The sequence below is a fragment of the Anarhichas minor genome, unplaced genomic scaffold, assembly GCF_050575085.1.
Source record: "Anarhichas minor isolate MPS153535 unplaced genomic scaffold, ASM5057508v1 ptg000027l, whole genome shotgun sequence".
In the NCBI taxonomy this organism is placed as follows: Eukaryota; Metazoa; Chordata; class Actinopteri; order Perciformes; family Anarhichadidae; genus Anarhichas; species Anarhichas minor.
Window position 1 is genome coordinate 2192501 of NW_027466473.1, and position 16524 is coordinate 2209024.

Below are 16524 nucleotides of genomic sequence, written 5' to 3' on the forward strand. Positions count from 1 at the left end.
GCATGTGTTGTATAGACATGGTCTGATGGTGTGCCCAATCTGTTGTAGGTGCGGTAGTACCATGAAGGGTGGAGGAAGGGGCAAGGAGCCACCTGTTGCAGGGGAGGTCACTGGCAAGCGCCCCAAACGCAAGTGCCTGCAGTGGCACCCACTTCTCTCCAAAAAGGCTCTGGATTTCTCTGAGGAGGAAGAAGAGGAGGATGAAGAGGAGCTGGAGAAGGTGAGTGTAGTTCATGGCTTGACATGTAATCACCTCCGTCCACGCACTGAACAATAGGTTCAGTTTATCACACTGATTGGACAGAAAACAATCTGATGGTTTCTGAACTTGTTCTCAGCAGCCAGGGCTGTGTGGCCAGGACCAGGAGTCCCAGGTGCAGTGTGGCAGCACAACAGAGGAAGTGGAGGAGGACTCGAGTGAACAGCGAGCACGGCGGCCGATGAATGCTTTCCTCCTCTTCTGCAAACGCCACCGCTCCCTGGTGCGGCAGGAACACCCGCGCTTGGATAACCGCGGGGCCACCAAGATCCTGGCTGACTGGTGGGCTGTGCTGGAGCCCAAAGAGAAGCAGAAATACACTGACATGGCCAAGGAGGTGACTCATGCACCTGCACTAACTTTATTTCTAACCATCCTGACAGTTGCGCCAAAGTCACTTTATAGTTTAGAACATTATTTGGTGAAATATTACTAACATTACTAACATGAAATACTTTGATTTTGATTTGACTTGATGATATGATACCAGGGGCTTCAAGGTTTCGCTTGTAATCAAATCTATTCTGTCCTTTCAGTACAAGGATGCCTTTATGAAGGCAAACCCGGGCTACAAGTGGTGTCCCACCACCAGCAAACCAGTTAAGAGCCCTTCCTGTCAGCCAGTCGGCAACCCCCGCAAAAAAGTTTGGTCCTTCTCTTCCAACTCATCCAAGGACTCCTCCACTGCCAAAAAAGTGCCCAAAACTGACAGCATGCCACAGTTAAACTTTGCCATGGCAGGTGTGTATAATATAACACTGTGTGTTTGTGGACTATATGACAAAATGTTGGATTGTTTTTGTAACTACTGTCATTGTCAGATCCTACAAAGATGGGAGGCCTTAGCATGCTGCTGTTAGCTGGGGAACACGCCCTCACAAACAGAGAGGTAGGTCACTGCTGGAGGCCACCCATGGGTGCGTCCTTGTCATGAACCAGCTCTACTATCAAACTAATTACTGATGCTGGTTTCATCTGTATTTTATACAATATACTTTTTAATATTCAATTCCCTTTTTGTTTAGCAGACCAACTAATATGGTATCGTTTACCTCTCTAGATCCCTTCCAGCACTAAACCTAGTTTACCTGACACAGCCAACAAAGGGAACTCCTGTCCAGGGGATGAGGAAGAGGTTTGTTCTGAGACTTTACATTTTACACCAGATACTGGAGGTTGTGTTGTCTCTCTAAAGTAGGTCGCTGATGTGGTCTGACTAGACATCAGTGACCTGCTCTAGTGCAGTAGCTAGTTGTGGAAAGTAACTGAGTACATTTACTCAGGTCCTGGACTAATGTACAGTTTTGAGGTACTTGTACTATACTTGAGTATTACCATTTTATGTTGCTTCTACTCTTACTGAATACTTCAGATTATTAATACGAATATACCCAGCAGTATGTAGAGAAGTTCAAATTAGCCCCACTTTATCAGCATTAAAATGATGCTGGCACGTATACATAAGAGAATTAATCTAATAATATAATGTTATTCTGATATGGGCCATTCTGCATAATGAGTGCTTTTTCTTTTAGTACTTTCTAATCAAAGGATTGTAACAACAACATTTGTCTTGAAAGTTTGTGCTTTCCTCAGTTTTACTAAGATCTTTGGTGTGAATGGTGATCGGCTAAACCCACTTTAACACTGATTTGTGCACTCACTGATTTGTCCTACAGATGTTGTCTGGGAAAATACCGAACACAGTGCCTGACCTTACTGAGAGCAGGGTTAAGTGTGCCTCTTCCCCACTGGCAGAGGTATGACTGAATGTCGATGAATTATGCACCACTTATCATAACTGACTTTTTGTTCTACAGCCTCTGTAGTTACTTTGGTTCATGACAGTAACAACTTTTAAACAGTAGCTGACAGACAGACAAAGCTGTCCTTTATACCTTTTTACAGATATTTGTCAGATCCAGTGTGACTTCCTCCAGTCACTGCAAACACAAAGCTAATACTAATCAACCATATTACTTCTCGGTAGAACCAAAATTATCACTGCCTTACTAATAAATGGCAAGAAAATTATCTGCATAGCCCTTTTAGTGCCACCCTCAGGCCAAAATGTCTGTTTCAATCTAAGAGTTTGATGCTACGACATTTGCTGAGCAAATACAATGTGCTTTCAAAAGATGAGCTGAAAGATGTTCAACTTTGGTAACCATGGCTAACTTCAGAGGATCAGATCCAAACCTAACTACTGACCAGTCAGCTCACTGCAAAGATGAAGTCACCATTCATACAGGATCCTGACAGGGACAAAATAGTTTTACAATGAAGTGATGAGAAATACTGAGCAATAGATATTTTAATGTATCAGCTTTCTATATGTCCTCTCTGAGCTTCTAACAAATACAGAGATAGTTTACCTCACAAAATACGCAAATAGTGAGGATTATAGTTTCTTTCATCCTGACAGTGCTGAGGCTTTTAGACTCGTATTCCATCACTGCAGACCAGAATAACATGAGGTGATATGTGATAATAATCCACACATCGTATCATCTCATCAGATGTTAACTGCTTTCCTCTCTCCTCTCTCTGCTCTGCCAGCACAATCTGTCTGACATTTATTTTAACTGTATAATGTTCATACATAGTCATAATTTTCACTTAAATCTATGGTCTTATATCCTTACCTATATTAATCTGGACATTTGTTCTAGTATTTTAACATTTTATTCTTTTCTAGTTATGTGAATATATTTGAATATCACTTTTTGCTGTCGTTTTATAACATTATTTTGCAGCTGGTGTCACTGTTTCTTCATATCTTACTAAGTAAGAAGTAAGTAAATAACCCTGAGTGCACAGAGCCACTTGATGACCAGCTTTATGATACTGGTCATCCAGGATCACCAGTGTGAGGCCAGTTTAACCTGAAGAGATCAGGCCCTAGGTTTATTCTGTCCTGCTAGAACAGTAAACACGGTGATATCTGATGTAGACAGTAAATATTGCTGAATACTAAGAAAGCTGAGCAGTGTGATCTCAAAAAACATGTTATTGTATGTTCACAGTCATCTCTCTCTGCGGCACCTGAAGGAAAACCATGCAGACAGTCTGCTCTCTTCCAGCTTGCTGAGGTAAAGCATTCAACAGTTTGCACATAGTTCATCTAAAGTAACACCATGTAGCTTTATTTAATGATTGGAGAGTGTTCAACTGTGAAAACACCTATTTTACCCGATACCATGAGTTATCTTTCACGTCAGATATTAAAATATTGTAAAACTGTGACTAAGCTGACAAAGTTGCCTTGTTTATGAGTGTGCTAGAAAGAGATACACCCAGAAAAGTGTATGCTAGCTAAAAGCAAACATTGACGATTTCGTCACTGTGACATTTGCTGTCTATATGTTCACACGTTTTGTCTTTTTATCCGGATACTCAAAAGTAAAGGTTATGGTTCAAAAGTAACTGTGTAATAAACAAATTAATCCTTCACTGCCATTGATTTAACAATGCAGACAAAAATTCACATAAAACAACTGTCTTTCAATCATTGGCATAAATCTGATTCTCTGTCATGTGACACATTATCATTAATGCTATTAGTAGAAAATATAAAAGTCTGATAAAGGCACACTGTAAAGCGAGGGACCGATAGGAGGAATAAAGTATTCAGTCATGGCAAGATTGATAGAAAGATTAAGAAAAGGTTACAGAAACATCTGATCCATTTAGAAAGAATGTAGCAACGTATTATTAAGAGCATAGACTGTTGTCACTTTATATTGCTTCGTTTACCATTGAGTTCTTTTGTTGTGTCGGTGAAGATGTGCTTAGCGTCTGAAGCTGGAAAGATGGACACCGCGGTGTCTCAGCAGCCTGAGGACAGCTCTTCTACAGCCTCTCTCCAGCAAACCACAGTCAAGCCAGAGATCAAGGAGGAGACACAAGACAGAGACAACTGCCCCCCCGCCTCTCACACATCGGCCCCCTCACCTTCGCTCTCCTCCGTCACTTCTACCTCCACTGATGCCATTCCCACCCAACTCAGCAGCCAAAACACACGTGTCAAAAACAAGAGCAAGAAAAAAGAGGTGGCCAAGTCAAACGATACCGATGAGATCCCCTGCTCAGCAAAGAAGATCCTTAAGAAGTGTAACCCTGCAGAGTCAAACGTGGACAGTGTCTTCAGTACGATCGAGGCAGTGGCCAAAGGGGCCTGGAAGGACACAGAGGAGAAGCCCAAGAAGAAGATACAGAGCAGTCCTAGTAGTGGGAACTCAGGTGTGCCCAAAAAGAAGAGTAAGCCCAAAGTCAAGGCCTTAGTCCAAGACAAAGAGGAGAGGATGGAGGAGGACGGCGGGCAGTGTGGGCAGCACAGTGCCTCTGAGGTGGAAATGACAGAAGAGATGAGTGACGTCAGTCCCAAGACGCAGGCAGAAGAAGCAGGTATAGGAAGCACAGACCTGCAGGACAGTATGGCAGAGCCCCATCTCTCCCCCTGCAGCCCCTCCCCTTCTAAGCTCAAAGAGGAAGAAAAGGGGAAAGAGAGGTCGAGTGAAGGGACCTGTGACTCCAACACAGAGAGCCACGGCTCCAGGAAGTCAGAGCGGAGCTGTAAAGGCGCCCTGTACAAAACCCTCGTTTCTGAGGGAATGCTGACCTCGCTGAGAGCCAACATCGACCGAGGTATCCATTTTCATTCTAGGGCTAACTGAGATTTTATGACTGGTCTTTTCCTGTTTGTCTGAAACAGTGTATGCTTCATGTCTGCAGGTAAAAGAGGTGCTCTCCGTGCCTCTGATCATGATGCAAACTGGAGTGATGATAGCTGGACAGTTTCTCAGATAGGACCTAATAACCCCAAGAAGCTGAAGAAGTCCAAGTCCAAAGAAGAATGTTCACAAGGGTGAGTCTTATTACTATGTTGTACCTTTCTGTGGAGCATTTAGTACAGTCATCTTCATGTCATTCCTTATATTAAACATACTATTGGAAATCTGACCTATCGTTTGTAAATCCCATTAACTCTTAAAGTTATTTATTCTTTATCAAACTACACCAATCTAATTTTTTTTGATTTATGGATGCTGTTTACAAGTTATGTTTATTTATTTTGTCACATTCACTTTTCTTTTTACTCTTTTTCAGCCTGGGTCTTATTCTCATAATTGTGGCTGTTCTGATTGTAGGTCATAATAACTTTGCACTCACCAACTCCGTTGTATAGACTTAAGAAATGTGACTCCAGCAAAACAACATATATAGGGGCAAGCATCACACGACTCATAAAGCTTTACAGACAACCGCCAATGATTTTAATATAACATGATTTGGGCATCACTTGTCCGGATTTTAATGTTGTTTTGCCGTAGTTGCTTCTCCCCAGTTTCTACATCAGATGCAGTTATTATGGTCCAGATTCAGAGCAACACCCAGGTTAAAATGTACTGTAATTTCATTATAATATTACATGCACTGGTGAGTGATTTTAATCCCCATCTGCAGTGCACATCTCTCTATACACTCAATTATAACGACATCCCCCCGTTTTTAAGCGCACCACTTGCTGGTAACCAGTAATATTAGTCCCATCTAGAGAGGCACTAACATTGTTTTACAGAGTTTTGCGTATAGAGCTGTGTTTTCTGTTACTGAGAAAAACGCTAAGATCATAAGATCGCTAACCTGATAGAAAAATAAAAAAAACGGCATATTAACATTAACATTCAGTCCACTAATTGAATGAAGGGAAAACTAACTAAGAGAAAGATATCCTGCAAGCTTAAATGTGTCTGTCTGAATGGGGTTTTAGGAGGCTGTTTTGGATTTTATGGGGAAGTTAAGTTTAATCATCATCTCATTTAATTTGTGTGAAGAAAACACAATATCCTGTTAACACTCCAGTAAAATTAGCCTAAAACATCTATCCAAGGCATACCCAAAGTAAATTGAAAGCTGTTCTTGAACCATTTGGAGTACATGCATGGTTTTGGTCTCTTTTGAAAGGTAACACTGAAGTTTTTTCCCCAACAGTCAGAATCACTGTAAGTGCTACTGGCATTGAGTAATAGAAGTTGGAACACACTGAAATAGAAGGTTTTTATTTCCGCCTGGATGTTGTTTTGCAAACAGATATCTGCAGATGACTATAGCTGGGACTTATTAGCTGGAAAACACAATGGGACCATAGCATGAAGCCTTACCTAGTCCAAGTTCAAATTTGATAACAATACCACAGAAAATGAATATTTTACACATGTTTTACTAAGGGTATGTCTAGGCACTTTCCAAAAAAGGCCATTTGGAGACCCATGGTAACCATGGTAACATATCTAGGCTGTGTAAAAATGTGCATTCATAATTCAATCTAAAGCTTATTTATGTATAAATAAAGTAATCTATAAGTTATTTCGCCATTATTTACTTTCCTAAAGTCTCCATAACTTGCAAAAACCACACTTTGCATTTAATGCGTGGACGTAGGTACCTGACTCGCGGTTACGCAGGTTACTTCCGTGTTCTGCCTCTAAATCTACCCCCTGAAGCTGTATATCATTATTTTCGAAATTTCATTGGCTATACGAAGCGTCAGTCATCAGAACGATCGGTTGCAATTGGCTCGAGCTTTATACGAAAGAAGAGGGGCAGGCACTTTCCTTCAACGCGGACTCTCGTTGGCTATTGTAGGCTGTGGACAGGACATGGAAGCTCTTAATAGGTCAAATGAGGTGTCACTCGAAAGGTCAGAGTGCAGCCGCCATTTTGAGACACAGAGAGCGTCAATGGGTACATCCCAAGTCTCTTAATTGCATCCCCGTTTCCCTCACTTGGGTCCTTTCCTTGCGTCTTAGTCCCTCCGACCAGGGATGCATGGAGGAAACCATGCGAGGAGAGAGGAGATATGTTTTAAGAGATATGAGACGTCCTTTCCTCAGTTGCGTCACGTGAAGCGACGTCTCTTTCTGATGACGGTGCTGATGATCACAGCTGGATCAGCTGTCAGTCGGCTTTAACAGCTGGAGAAACTTTTGAGAGGTTTGTGTGTGTTCACATGATCACTGTACTTAATAATAGTAACTCATAATACTAATAACTAATAAAGACACAGTAATCACCACTGTAGAGGTATTTCTCTCTGTAGTCTGTTAACAAACTGTGTCCTGTGTTCTGTTTATAAGCACAGGATCCATTTCTACCGGCGGAATGCGGATGTCGATATTAAATAACCCAGAATATGATTATTGTTTCTCTTAAATGATAAAACTCATCTAACCCGACAATCAGGAATGAACAGCCTCACGTGACTGAATGAAATGATGATAAATGATGTAAAAAGTGTTTCGTCTCTCCAGCTCTCTCTCTCTCTCTCTCTCTCTCTCTCTCTCTCTCTCTCTCTCTCTCTCTCTCTCTATATATATATATATATATATATATATATATATATATATATATAGAAAGGGTTTAGTCTCTCTCTGACTTTAATTGTATTCATAATAAAAGTTATTGAGGGAAACATCAGATCATGAAAACACAAATCTTTCTAATAAATGAAGAAAGTTGTTTGTGGTCCTTTTGTTGTTCAGACTACAATGAACATTTATTTAAACCAGATGTTGAATCAGAAAACGAATCAAATATAAACTAGAGTTTAATCTGTGATCCGTCTTCACTGTTTACATGTTGAACAAAATCTCATCAATCCGATCGGCTGCAGCGTCCAATCACATGACTGATGAACAATGAGGGGGCGTGTCGGCCGTTAAAACACTTCCTGGAAGTCTGTTCTCGTGGGTCCTCGCTCATGGCTCCTCAGAGATCCCTCCTCGATCCTCGCTCCTCGGAGCAGAAATAAGAGCTTTGGGACGGCCATCAATATGGCGGCGCAGAACAACTTCCGGTTCGAGCGAGGATCGAGGAGCGAGGAAATGACAATTAAGAGACTTGGGATGTACAGTTTACATGCAAACTGAAGTTACGTTCGAATATACATAGATAGTTAGGCATATCTGCCGGCTAATTTGAAATGATGCAACAGCAGTCCGTGGGTATTTATGGACGTAATAATGTGTTTTGGACTAAATATTTTACTGGATTGGATCGTCTGGACCTTTGGCAATGTAACAAGACCGTTTTTGTTGGAATATTATGGAGGGGTGGATTTTTATGAAGCTTCATCGGTGAGTTGCCTCGATATTGTAAATGTTTGTTTGTGGGTTGGTGGTCTGACAGAGGCATTGATTGTACCTGCTGTTGTGATTGTATCTTGGTTTGCAAAATGGTTTGCATAAATCGAATCACAAGAATCCTAGCTTTCCAAAGACATGTTGCACCAGTATCTACCTATAAATAGCAGTTGTGTACATGACACAGATGTACAGGGCCGTCGGAGTGTTAACAAGATATAGAATTGAAATGGAATTGAAAATTCTTGATAATGAAACTGGAAACTCATACATTCTGTAATATTCCTGGGTGTGAGGAAGGTAGTTCTGATGCTCTCACTGTTTAAGATACTTTACTAATCTCTGGAGGGAAATGTATTATATGATGCTTTCACCTCTGTGTTGTTTTAAGGTTTGGTTATATGCTCAAAGATATAAACTCTGAACTTCACATGTCAGCCTAGGGAAACTGGAGGAGGAGTTTGAAAGGAAGTTTAACAGCCTACCACAGTACAGCCCAATGACATTTGATAAGAAGGGGACCGCTGTCACAAAGAAGAAGAAGCCTGACAGCTCCATCGTCCAAGAGGAAGTCTCTAAAGCCGGGAAGGGTAAGAAAGAAATGAAAGATATCTCTGCCTAATAAAACAGTGACTGTTCTTTAATATCCTCTCATCTCATCCATCTCCTGTTGGTAGAGTCATGTTTTCTCTTGGTTAAAGACTCCATAACATAGCATTTCCATGCTCCTTTTTTCTTTGTTTCTTTGCTATATCAGGGCCATCTCCATCTCAGAAAAAGACTTCATTCCACAAGATTGTTAGGAAGCACAAACACAAAAAGGAGAGACCAGGTGCAGTGGACAAAGGTGAACTAGAACGTTGATGTTTGTGCATTATGAAGCAGGGTATTTACCAGATGCCTCTACCACATTTTATATGCAGCAGTCTGTATGTCTAGTTTATTGCTTTAAAATTCCTTTTGGCGAAAAAAAACACTTGAATTACAGAATTTACCTTCAAAGCACAAAAAAGCTATTATTTACATTAACAAGGCTGTACAAATCTATAATTTATGAACTACACTCATATGTTTCAGGTTGCACTATTTATTTTATAAAGAAATGAATATATTCATAAGAAATATTTATTGAAATGAGGTGTTTAGGCCTGTTTGCCAACAACACACTTAGATCTGGTGAAATCACAATGATGCGAAATGAAAGAAGAAGTGTTGTCTCTGTGACGTACCTTCTTGTTAAGAGGACTGAAACTCATCGGGTTTTCATTTCTACCTCTGAATTGTTTTTCCACAGCAGTGGTACAGAGTGACTCCACCACGCTGGATTCACATTCAAAAGCCAAATCATGTGCCCCCGTTGCCATAATGTGCCCAGATGTCCAGGGCAGCGCTAGTATGGAGATGCTAGTTGGTAGCCAGAAGAGGAAGGCCAGGAAGACCAAGATCACACACTTGGTGCGCACAGCTGACGGCAGTGTGTCTCCAGTCGAGGGTGAGTGATGATCGATCGATTGATCAGTAAGAGTGGGATTAGAAAGATCTGTAAAGTTTGAACCAGAATGTATCAATGTATGTTGAAGTGGTACATGTTGGTGATTTAAATGGAACATTTTGACCATAACATAAAATATATCATCGAATGTATGCTATTATTATTATTATTTTAGTTCACTTTTATGAGCTGTACTTTTAGAACATTCCTTTATTCAGGAAAGTGGAACTGAGAGCTTTCTACTGTAGCTAGAGACGAACTGTGTCCAGCAGCCAGAGAGGGAGTTCTTCAGACCTCTTGAAAATAAAGCTACATGTCCAGTTGACATCACAAGGCCTTAGAATTGTGTCTAGACAACTGAAAATATATGTAAATTAAAAAATAACCAACCATTAACACATGGATTCATGGAATTTCAGTCAATATTTCTGATACGGTAGAAGTGTCTACTTGTCATTTCTTTCTGTATGGATCAGAGTTAACTGAAATTAGTAACTAGTTACGATGAAGATGTAAATTTACTAGCATGGCAGACACTAATGCATTGTCTCTTCAAATGCTGTTTTTTAATAACATCAATACAATTTATAAAAAGAAATGCTCTGCAACAGACTTTCTGATAGTGTTCCTGAAATTGTATATGTTTTTTGTTTGTTTGTTTGTTTGTTGTCACAGAGGACAAAACTAGGGACCTGAACCAGGAAGAGGATAAGAAGCCATTACCCCAACAGAATTTATGCAATGAAAAAGGGTGCTACAGTAATCCCAGAGCAGAGGAGGAAGAGGAGGAGGCAGAGAGGAGCACCGCACCACAAGAGCTACCTGCTTTCTTTAGCCTGGCAGCCCTCGCTGAGGTAGCAGCCATGGAAAACGTTCACAGGTAGAGACACAGCCCAGCTTCAGGAAATAATGCAATGTACTGCTGTGGACCGGGACAGCAACACAACCTTTCAGACAACAAAGAAATCCAAACCAGTTTAAGTGTGCGCTATGTTTACAATATTTTTACAAAAGATAAATGAACTGAAAGTGAAACGTGTCTACACTGTTTGGTGCCTTTTAAACAGAGCATGGATAAGTTTTACTTTCAGTTCAGTTCCCGAAAAGATAAAGATAAATATTCTAAATATAGTGTACACATAGCTGAAATACGTACACAGCAGTACTTTGCTTTGCTCCCTATCTATTGTAGGTCATACACTGACTATGGAGAAGTACCTCACACAACCCTGCTTCTAAAGGCACAGAACTATCCCTTTAAGTCAATGTGTCATTCTTTTGCTAGTTTAATATTCAATTGGTTTGTTTGGTTTTAATTATTCTGTCTATTTAACATATCTACCAATTACATTCAAACAAACTAACAAAAGGTCTACCCAGATGTCACTGCTAGCAAACTTAAATGCAACTATCTAGACTAGACTTCTGCTTGTTGTCACCCGAAGCTATCAGCTCCTTTGTCATGTCATGAGGCCTCATGTCTTTACATGAGGCCTCGTGCAGGAGCCACGACACTCATACAACTGATTTGAGAGTAGTTGGCACAATCACTATGTTTTTCCTACTGTCATGTGCAGATACTGTTTATCTTTGCTTTAAGAATGATAACGCCTCAATCTGAATGTATATAAATGTAACAATTCCTTTAATTCTGTTCGGAAAGCTCCAACAGCCCCCTCAGGGTCTTAATGCAGGTCTCTGCTCAGGGAACGTCCTCCATTAGGACACCTCACAGTACATCATCACCTGTAATATAATGGCCTCTGACAGTCACATTGACTTGACCAGTCAGTCATGCTCCGCTTTGCCTCAGCAAGAGATTTTGTGATGTCTCACTTCATGTTTCTGTCACAGTGCAGCTCTTTGATGGACAGCTGTAGGGTTGTTCAGGTCCCCTAATGGGACTAATTACACTGCTTAATACAGAATGTTACTTGTTCTATTGCTGATGCCCGACAACGTAAAGCCCTAAACCCTGAACAGATGGCATTAAATGGAAATGTGTGAGATTTGATCATAAGCATAATCGAGTGCCTCCAAACAGGTTGACACTAGCGATTTACAACAAGTTTATGCAGGTAAGAGGGTTTGCTGAATCTGACTTGGAACACTCAAACAAACCTCATAGAGAAAAGTAAACGATGTTTAACATAAGAATACTCAAAAACTGTTTGATGAGGCCCGTTGTGTCAGTCCTCATCATGTAATTCTCACATAAAGTAGTACCTTTCTCATCTTGAACGACGAAAAAGAGCAAAAAAGTAGCTTTGTGCAGATTCCCTACATGGTTTGATAAAAAAAAACACTGGCTATTTGAAAAAGTGTCTTCATCTTCTTAAACATGGTGTTTCAGAGGCCAGAGAGGCTTGGTTGAGAATCAGAAGAAGGAGCTGGCCCAGACTCCAGTCCTCATCTCCTGTGCTGATCAGTGAAACTCTGCTGCTGCTATGAGAAGCCCCAACATGGACATTGGCAGTGGAGCTTTACTACCTACACTGAAGGGAGACCCGATCAGGAAGCTTTGGACAGACTCCACCTTCCCCTTGTGGTGAATTTGCTTGAGCCGGGGTTCATGGTGTTCTTCGCTATCTCAGTGTTTCCCCAGAAAGCCTTCCTTTGGTTTGAGTGAGGATGCCTTTCTGAACTCCTCTCACCCCCTTAGATGCTCCCTTTGGGCCTGTGGAAGAACCACGCTGTCCCCCAGTGCATGGCTTCCCGTGTAGAGATGGTTGTCCTGGGTTTATTTTACACCGTTTTGTCAAGTAGAGGCCATTTTCAAGGTCAAGTCTTGCGATTTAAGAAATAATAGAATTTTAGGTCCGGCAAAAAACCCAACACTGCATTGGTTTTCTAGACAAACACAGCTTTCTCTCACCTTTTTACCTCACACACACGCCTACTGAAGAGCTCCCTCCACCTCGGGTAGAATAGTTCTGATCCCTTGCATTCCTCCAGCTTCGACCCAAAATGACTTTAACCAGGGTAAATGATCATGATGGACAGACTTCCATTAACAGCCACTTGCTGAGTGTGTCCTTGTGGTACACTGATCTACCAAGAATTCGTAGTTGAGTATTTGATATGTAAGTTATGCTACTGTAAAATGGTATGTGGTAGCTTCAAATAATCATGTTAGACTGGATGTGTAAGAGTAAACCTGTGCATACTTAGCATCTGAGCTAGAGGTGGCTAGAGCTGGGGGTGTTAGTCGTGCTGCTTATCCTTTAGAGGTAGGTTCACAGTGTCCCTGTCAGACTTATGAGACAGTAGGTCAGATTCAGAACCTCTTTGTGATGGGGAGGTTGTGTGAAAGTGATTCAATTATAGCCTTAACCCTCCCACCCAGACCCCCACACCCACCCAGACCTAGAACCAGTTTCTTGCTCGACGCCATCACAGTCCTAAAGTCAGTGTAAACATTTTAAATAGTGAAATGCAGTTTTGTCAATACTTGATCTTATTGCAGTTTGCGTAGCAATTAGAATGGTTAATTCCTTGTGTGCAACTTATTTCATGGAATAGGTGTTTTTTAATGACATAAACACTGCACTAATTTGTAGCTGAAGTTTGAGTTGCTCTTGGAAGGGTAATAGATGCCTTGTCTCCACCAGTCACAGTGTTCCTACACCATAGTGTCATCACGTCCTCAGGACCCGGCTAAAGAAGCCTCAGGCTACAACAGAAAATGATCACAAGTTTGTTCATCGAAGTGGAATATTTGTGTCATGAATTTGTTTTATACTACATGTCTCATCAAATGAGCAATTTGAAAAAACAAAATACAGAAAAAATAATCTGATTTGTGCGCAAACAATATTGATTGAATGTGTTGAAATCAGACGGCTATGCTATGGTTGCTCACAGAGCTAATGGAGACAAGGCATTTGATAACAAATTCCCCTTTTTTGGCCTTTTGAGATTTTATTGCCAAGTAATGGTCTACTCAGAGGTCACGTGTAATCAATGTTTTCATTGTTTAGAAGTATTTATATTGTTTAGATGCAACTCTGTGTTCTTTATTTTTGGCTTTGTTTTGTTAATGTTTGGTCAGAATCATTCCATTTCCATGCCTCTGTCGTGGCCACACGTTTGTTTACAGTGACCCAGCTTTAGGAGGAAAATAAGGAAGGAAGCAGTTAAGCTTCGTCGTTAGTCATCTTCCCAAGAAGCTGGAAGAGCTGCCACGAGCATGAAGGGTAACACAGCTGATACCCCTCGCCTCCTTCCCTAGCAGCCTTTTGTTCCTCTGTGTAGACCAATACTTAATTTATCACATTTTAGATTCACATTTCTAACTTTTTATCGCTCTTTGTTTTCTATTTAATCATTCTTCTGTTAATGTGTCTGTGTTTATAATGCTCTTTTTACTAGGTCTTCTTTATGCTTTTTCCTGAGGTCAAGTTTACTGGATTAAGAATGTTGTCAAAAAAGATCAAGCTCACAGACGATGAATGCATCTACGCTTACCTGCTAAGCAAACAGGCACTGAGATAAAATGCACGTCTCTAGACAGTGGGCTTGTCTCCTCACCTCTGGAGGTGTGTATTTGACTGCGACTGCATCACCGTTTCTTGGATATGTGTTGAGATGTGTTCAGAGTGTTTCTGGACACTTAACGACAGGACAGACGGATAAGAAATGAATGGGTCTTAGAGAACTCGTGCGTCTTGAAATAGAACATTTTTCCTATATCAAGGCATTGTTACATGGTAATAATGTTTTGCTGATCGGCCCTTGTGTGCAAATAGTACAGTACATGCAACAAATCTATAATTCCTCTCCAAATTTGTCCTTATTATCTCACAAACTAACTACAAATGTTTCCCAGGTAAGCTTAAGGGAAGCACATTATGCTTTACGATAATCCTAATAATAAATGGTATATCTATTTTTTCAGATACGAGAAAAAGTTACATGGATGATATCATCCAAGCAGTAAAATGTATAGTTCTTCCACTGGTGGACATCAGTGTAATTCTTTGCAAAGACAAAGAATTTGTCTTCCCCCGAGATATAGATATATTTGCTTATAGCAGGTGAGTTTAATGACATTTGCCAAAGAAAAGTGAAAGTTATATTCAAATGGAAATCCTGTTTTTTTTTTTTTTGTTTTTTTTTAAGAAGAAGAAAGAAAGCTGGCATAACAGTTGCACTGCATTTCCTAGGTGTGTAAATCTTCAGGTAACAATATCAGCACAATTCATCCTGTGTATCCAGTGGTGTTTGAGCTCAGAGTTGGAATGAAGTGCAACAAAAAGGCACCACTCAATGCCTCTTTTAATATACAGTATTTGCACCTTTATGTCCCAAACCAAAATGATCATGGTCTTTGAAGAAAATATATAATTTTTACCCACTCTATGAAAATTATGCATTTTAACTATTATATATGCGAGAATCCAGTCAATAACAAATAACAAACAGCCATAATATACTGTCATCTCCCATCCCGTCACTTTTTCTATCTAGAAAATGCTTCTATAAAGTGAAATTCCTATATTAGTTACCTAAATGACTATAATACCCTTTTGTGCTAGTACTGTCTTCTTGAATGTAATCATTTTGTACCTGTATTTTTCTAATTCAGTCTTGATTGTACTGTATGTATGCTATGATGGTATACTGTTCCTTAGGTGCATAGTTCGTTACAACCAACAGTTCTCATGACAGGATAGCTGCTGTGCTGCAAACTCAATGGAAACGTGTGGAGGTTTTAAGTCCAAAGGACTTCCTGTACTGTGTGAGCATCCATGAGACTGATAACTGAGAGATTCTTGCATTTTGAGTGGTGGGACAAACATTTTCCCTGGTTTGCTACTTCTTTTTTTTTTCCTTTGCAGTAGAAGTGAAAGTCTGATCAGGACAGTTTATAAAGCGAAGACGCTCCTGCAATCAGATAGAACAATTGAATGCTTGAGTTTTAACTTATTTATTACTGTTCCTTTTTATAGGTTTAGTTGAATAAAGAAACAATAAAATATAAAACTGAATATGCATCCATTTATACATGAAGGTGTATATGATAACCTACCCTTTACTAGAATGTAGATCATGGCTTCCTTTTGTTTCTTTTTTTGTGACGAAGTTATGCCAGATCTTTAAAGTCTCTTTCCTCTGATAGTTTGTACAACCTGTGCTTAATCTAATTTATGCTACTGGTGATCATCATGACAGATGTGTTTTTTTGATTGTTACCGCCCAGTGGTTAAATGCAGCCTTGCCTTACTGGAACCCCTGCTTAGTGAGGGATCCCTCAGCTACCTTACCTCCTCTCCCACAACTCCTATGTCATAACACTGTTTGCTGATGCAACTATTATTCCTTTTACACTTTCTGCTGACGCAACTATTACTTCTTGAACACCTATTAAAATAACATCTATTGCATCTGTGTCAAAATATGTGTTGTTCATGCTGCTTTGTTGAACTCATGGTTACTCTCCCCTGCCTGGACTGGCCATGCTCACTACTTCCTCACAGGACTTATACTGTGTGGAAGTTGAGCCCACAACAACAGATTCACACTGACTGTAACGTTGGTTTAAAAAACTTTTGATTTAATATTCTTACATTTATATTGCATAATGTTATATAATAGAACAGTCAGAAGTTGCTTTGTATTTATTTACA

At 40.2% G+C, this 16524-nt stretch overlaps 1 protein-coding gene across 6 annotated transcripts in view; it reads left to right on the plus strand.

The window, feature by feature from the left end:
* bbx (BBX high mobility group box domain containing) overlaps positions 1–16281 on the plus strand; it is a 24472-nt gene extending 8191 nt beyond the window's left edge. For 3 of the 6 annotated variants that reach the window (XM_076102218.1, XM_076102217.1, XM_076102216.1), the window contains 14 exons: positions 49–220; positions 339–596; positions 796–1000; positions 1081–1148; positions 1320–1394; positions 1939–2019; positions 3286–3351; positions 4045–4906; positions 4994–5126; positions 8842–8993; positions 9161–9250; positions 9698–9895; positions 10571–10775; positions 12249–16281. In XM_076102218.1, coding sequence (XP_075958333.1) covers positions 62–220; positions 339–596; positions 796–1000; positions 1081–1148; positions 1320–1394; positions 1939–2019; positions 3286–3351; positions 4045–4906; positions 4994–5126; positions 8842–8993; positions 9161–9250; positions 9698–9895; positions 10571–10775; positions 12249–12327 — 2631 coding nt within the window. In that variant the 5' untranslated portion in view covers positions 49–61 and the 3' untranslated portion in view covers positions 12328–16281. The remainder of the gene's footprint in view (positions 1–48; positions 221–338; positions 597–795; positions 1001–1080; positions 1149–1319; positions 1395–1938; positions 2020–3285; positions 3352–4044; positions 4907–4993; positions 5127–8841; positions 8994–9160; positions 9251–9697; positions 9896–10570; positions 10776–12248) is intronic. The other 3 variants (XM_076102221.1, XM_076102222.1, XM_076102220.1) reach the window with 3 other exon arrangements.
* The last annotated feature ends 243 nt before the right edge of the window (positions 16282–16524 follow it).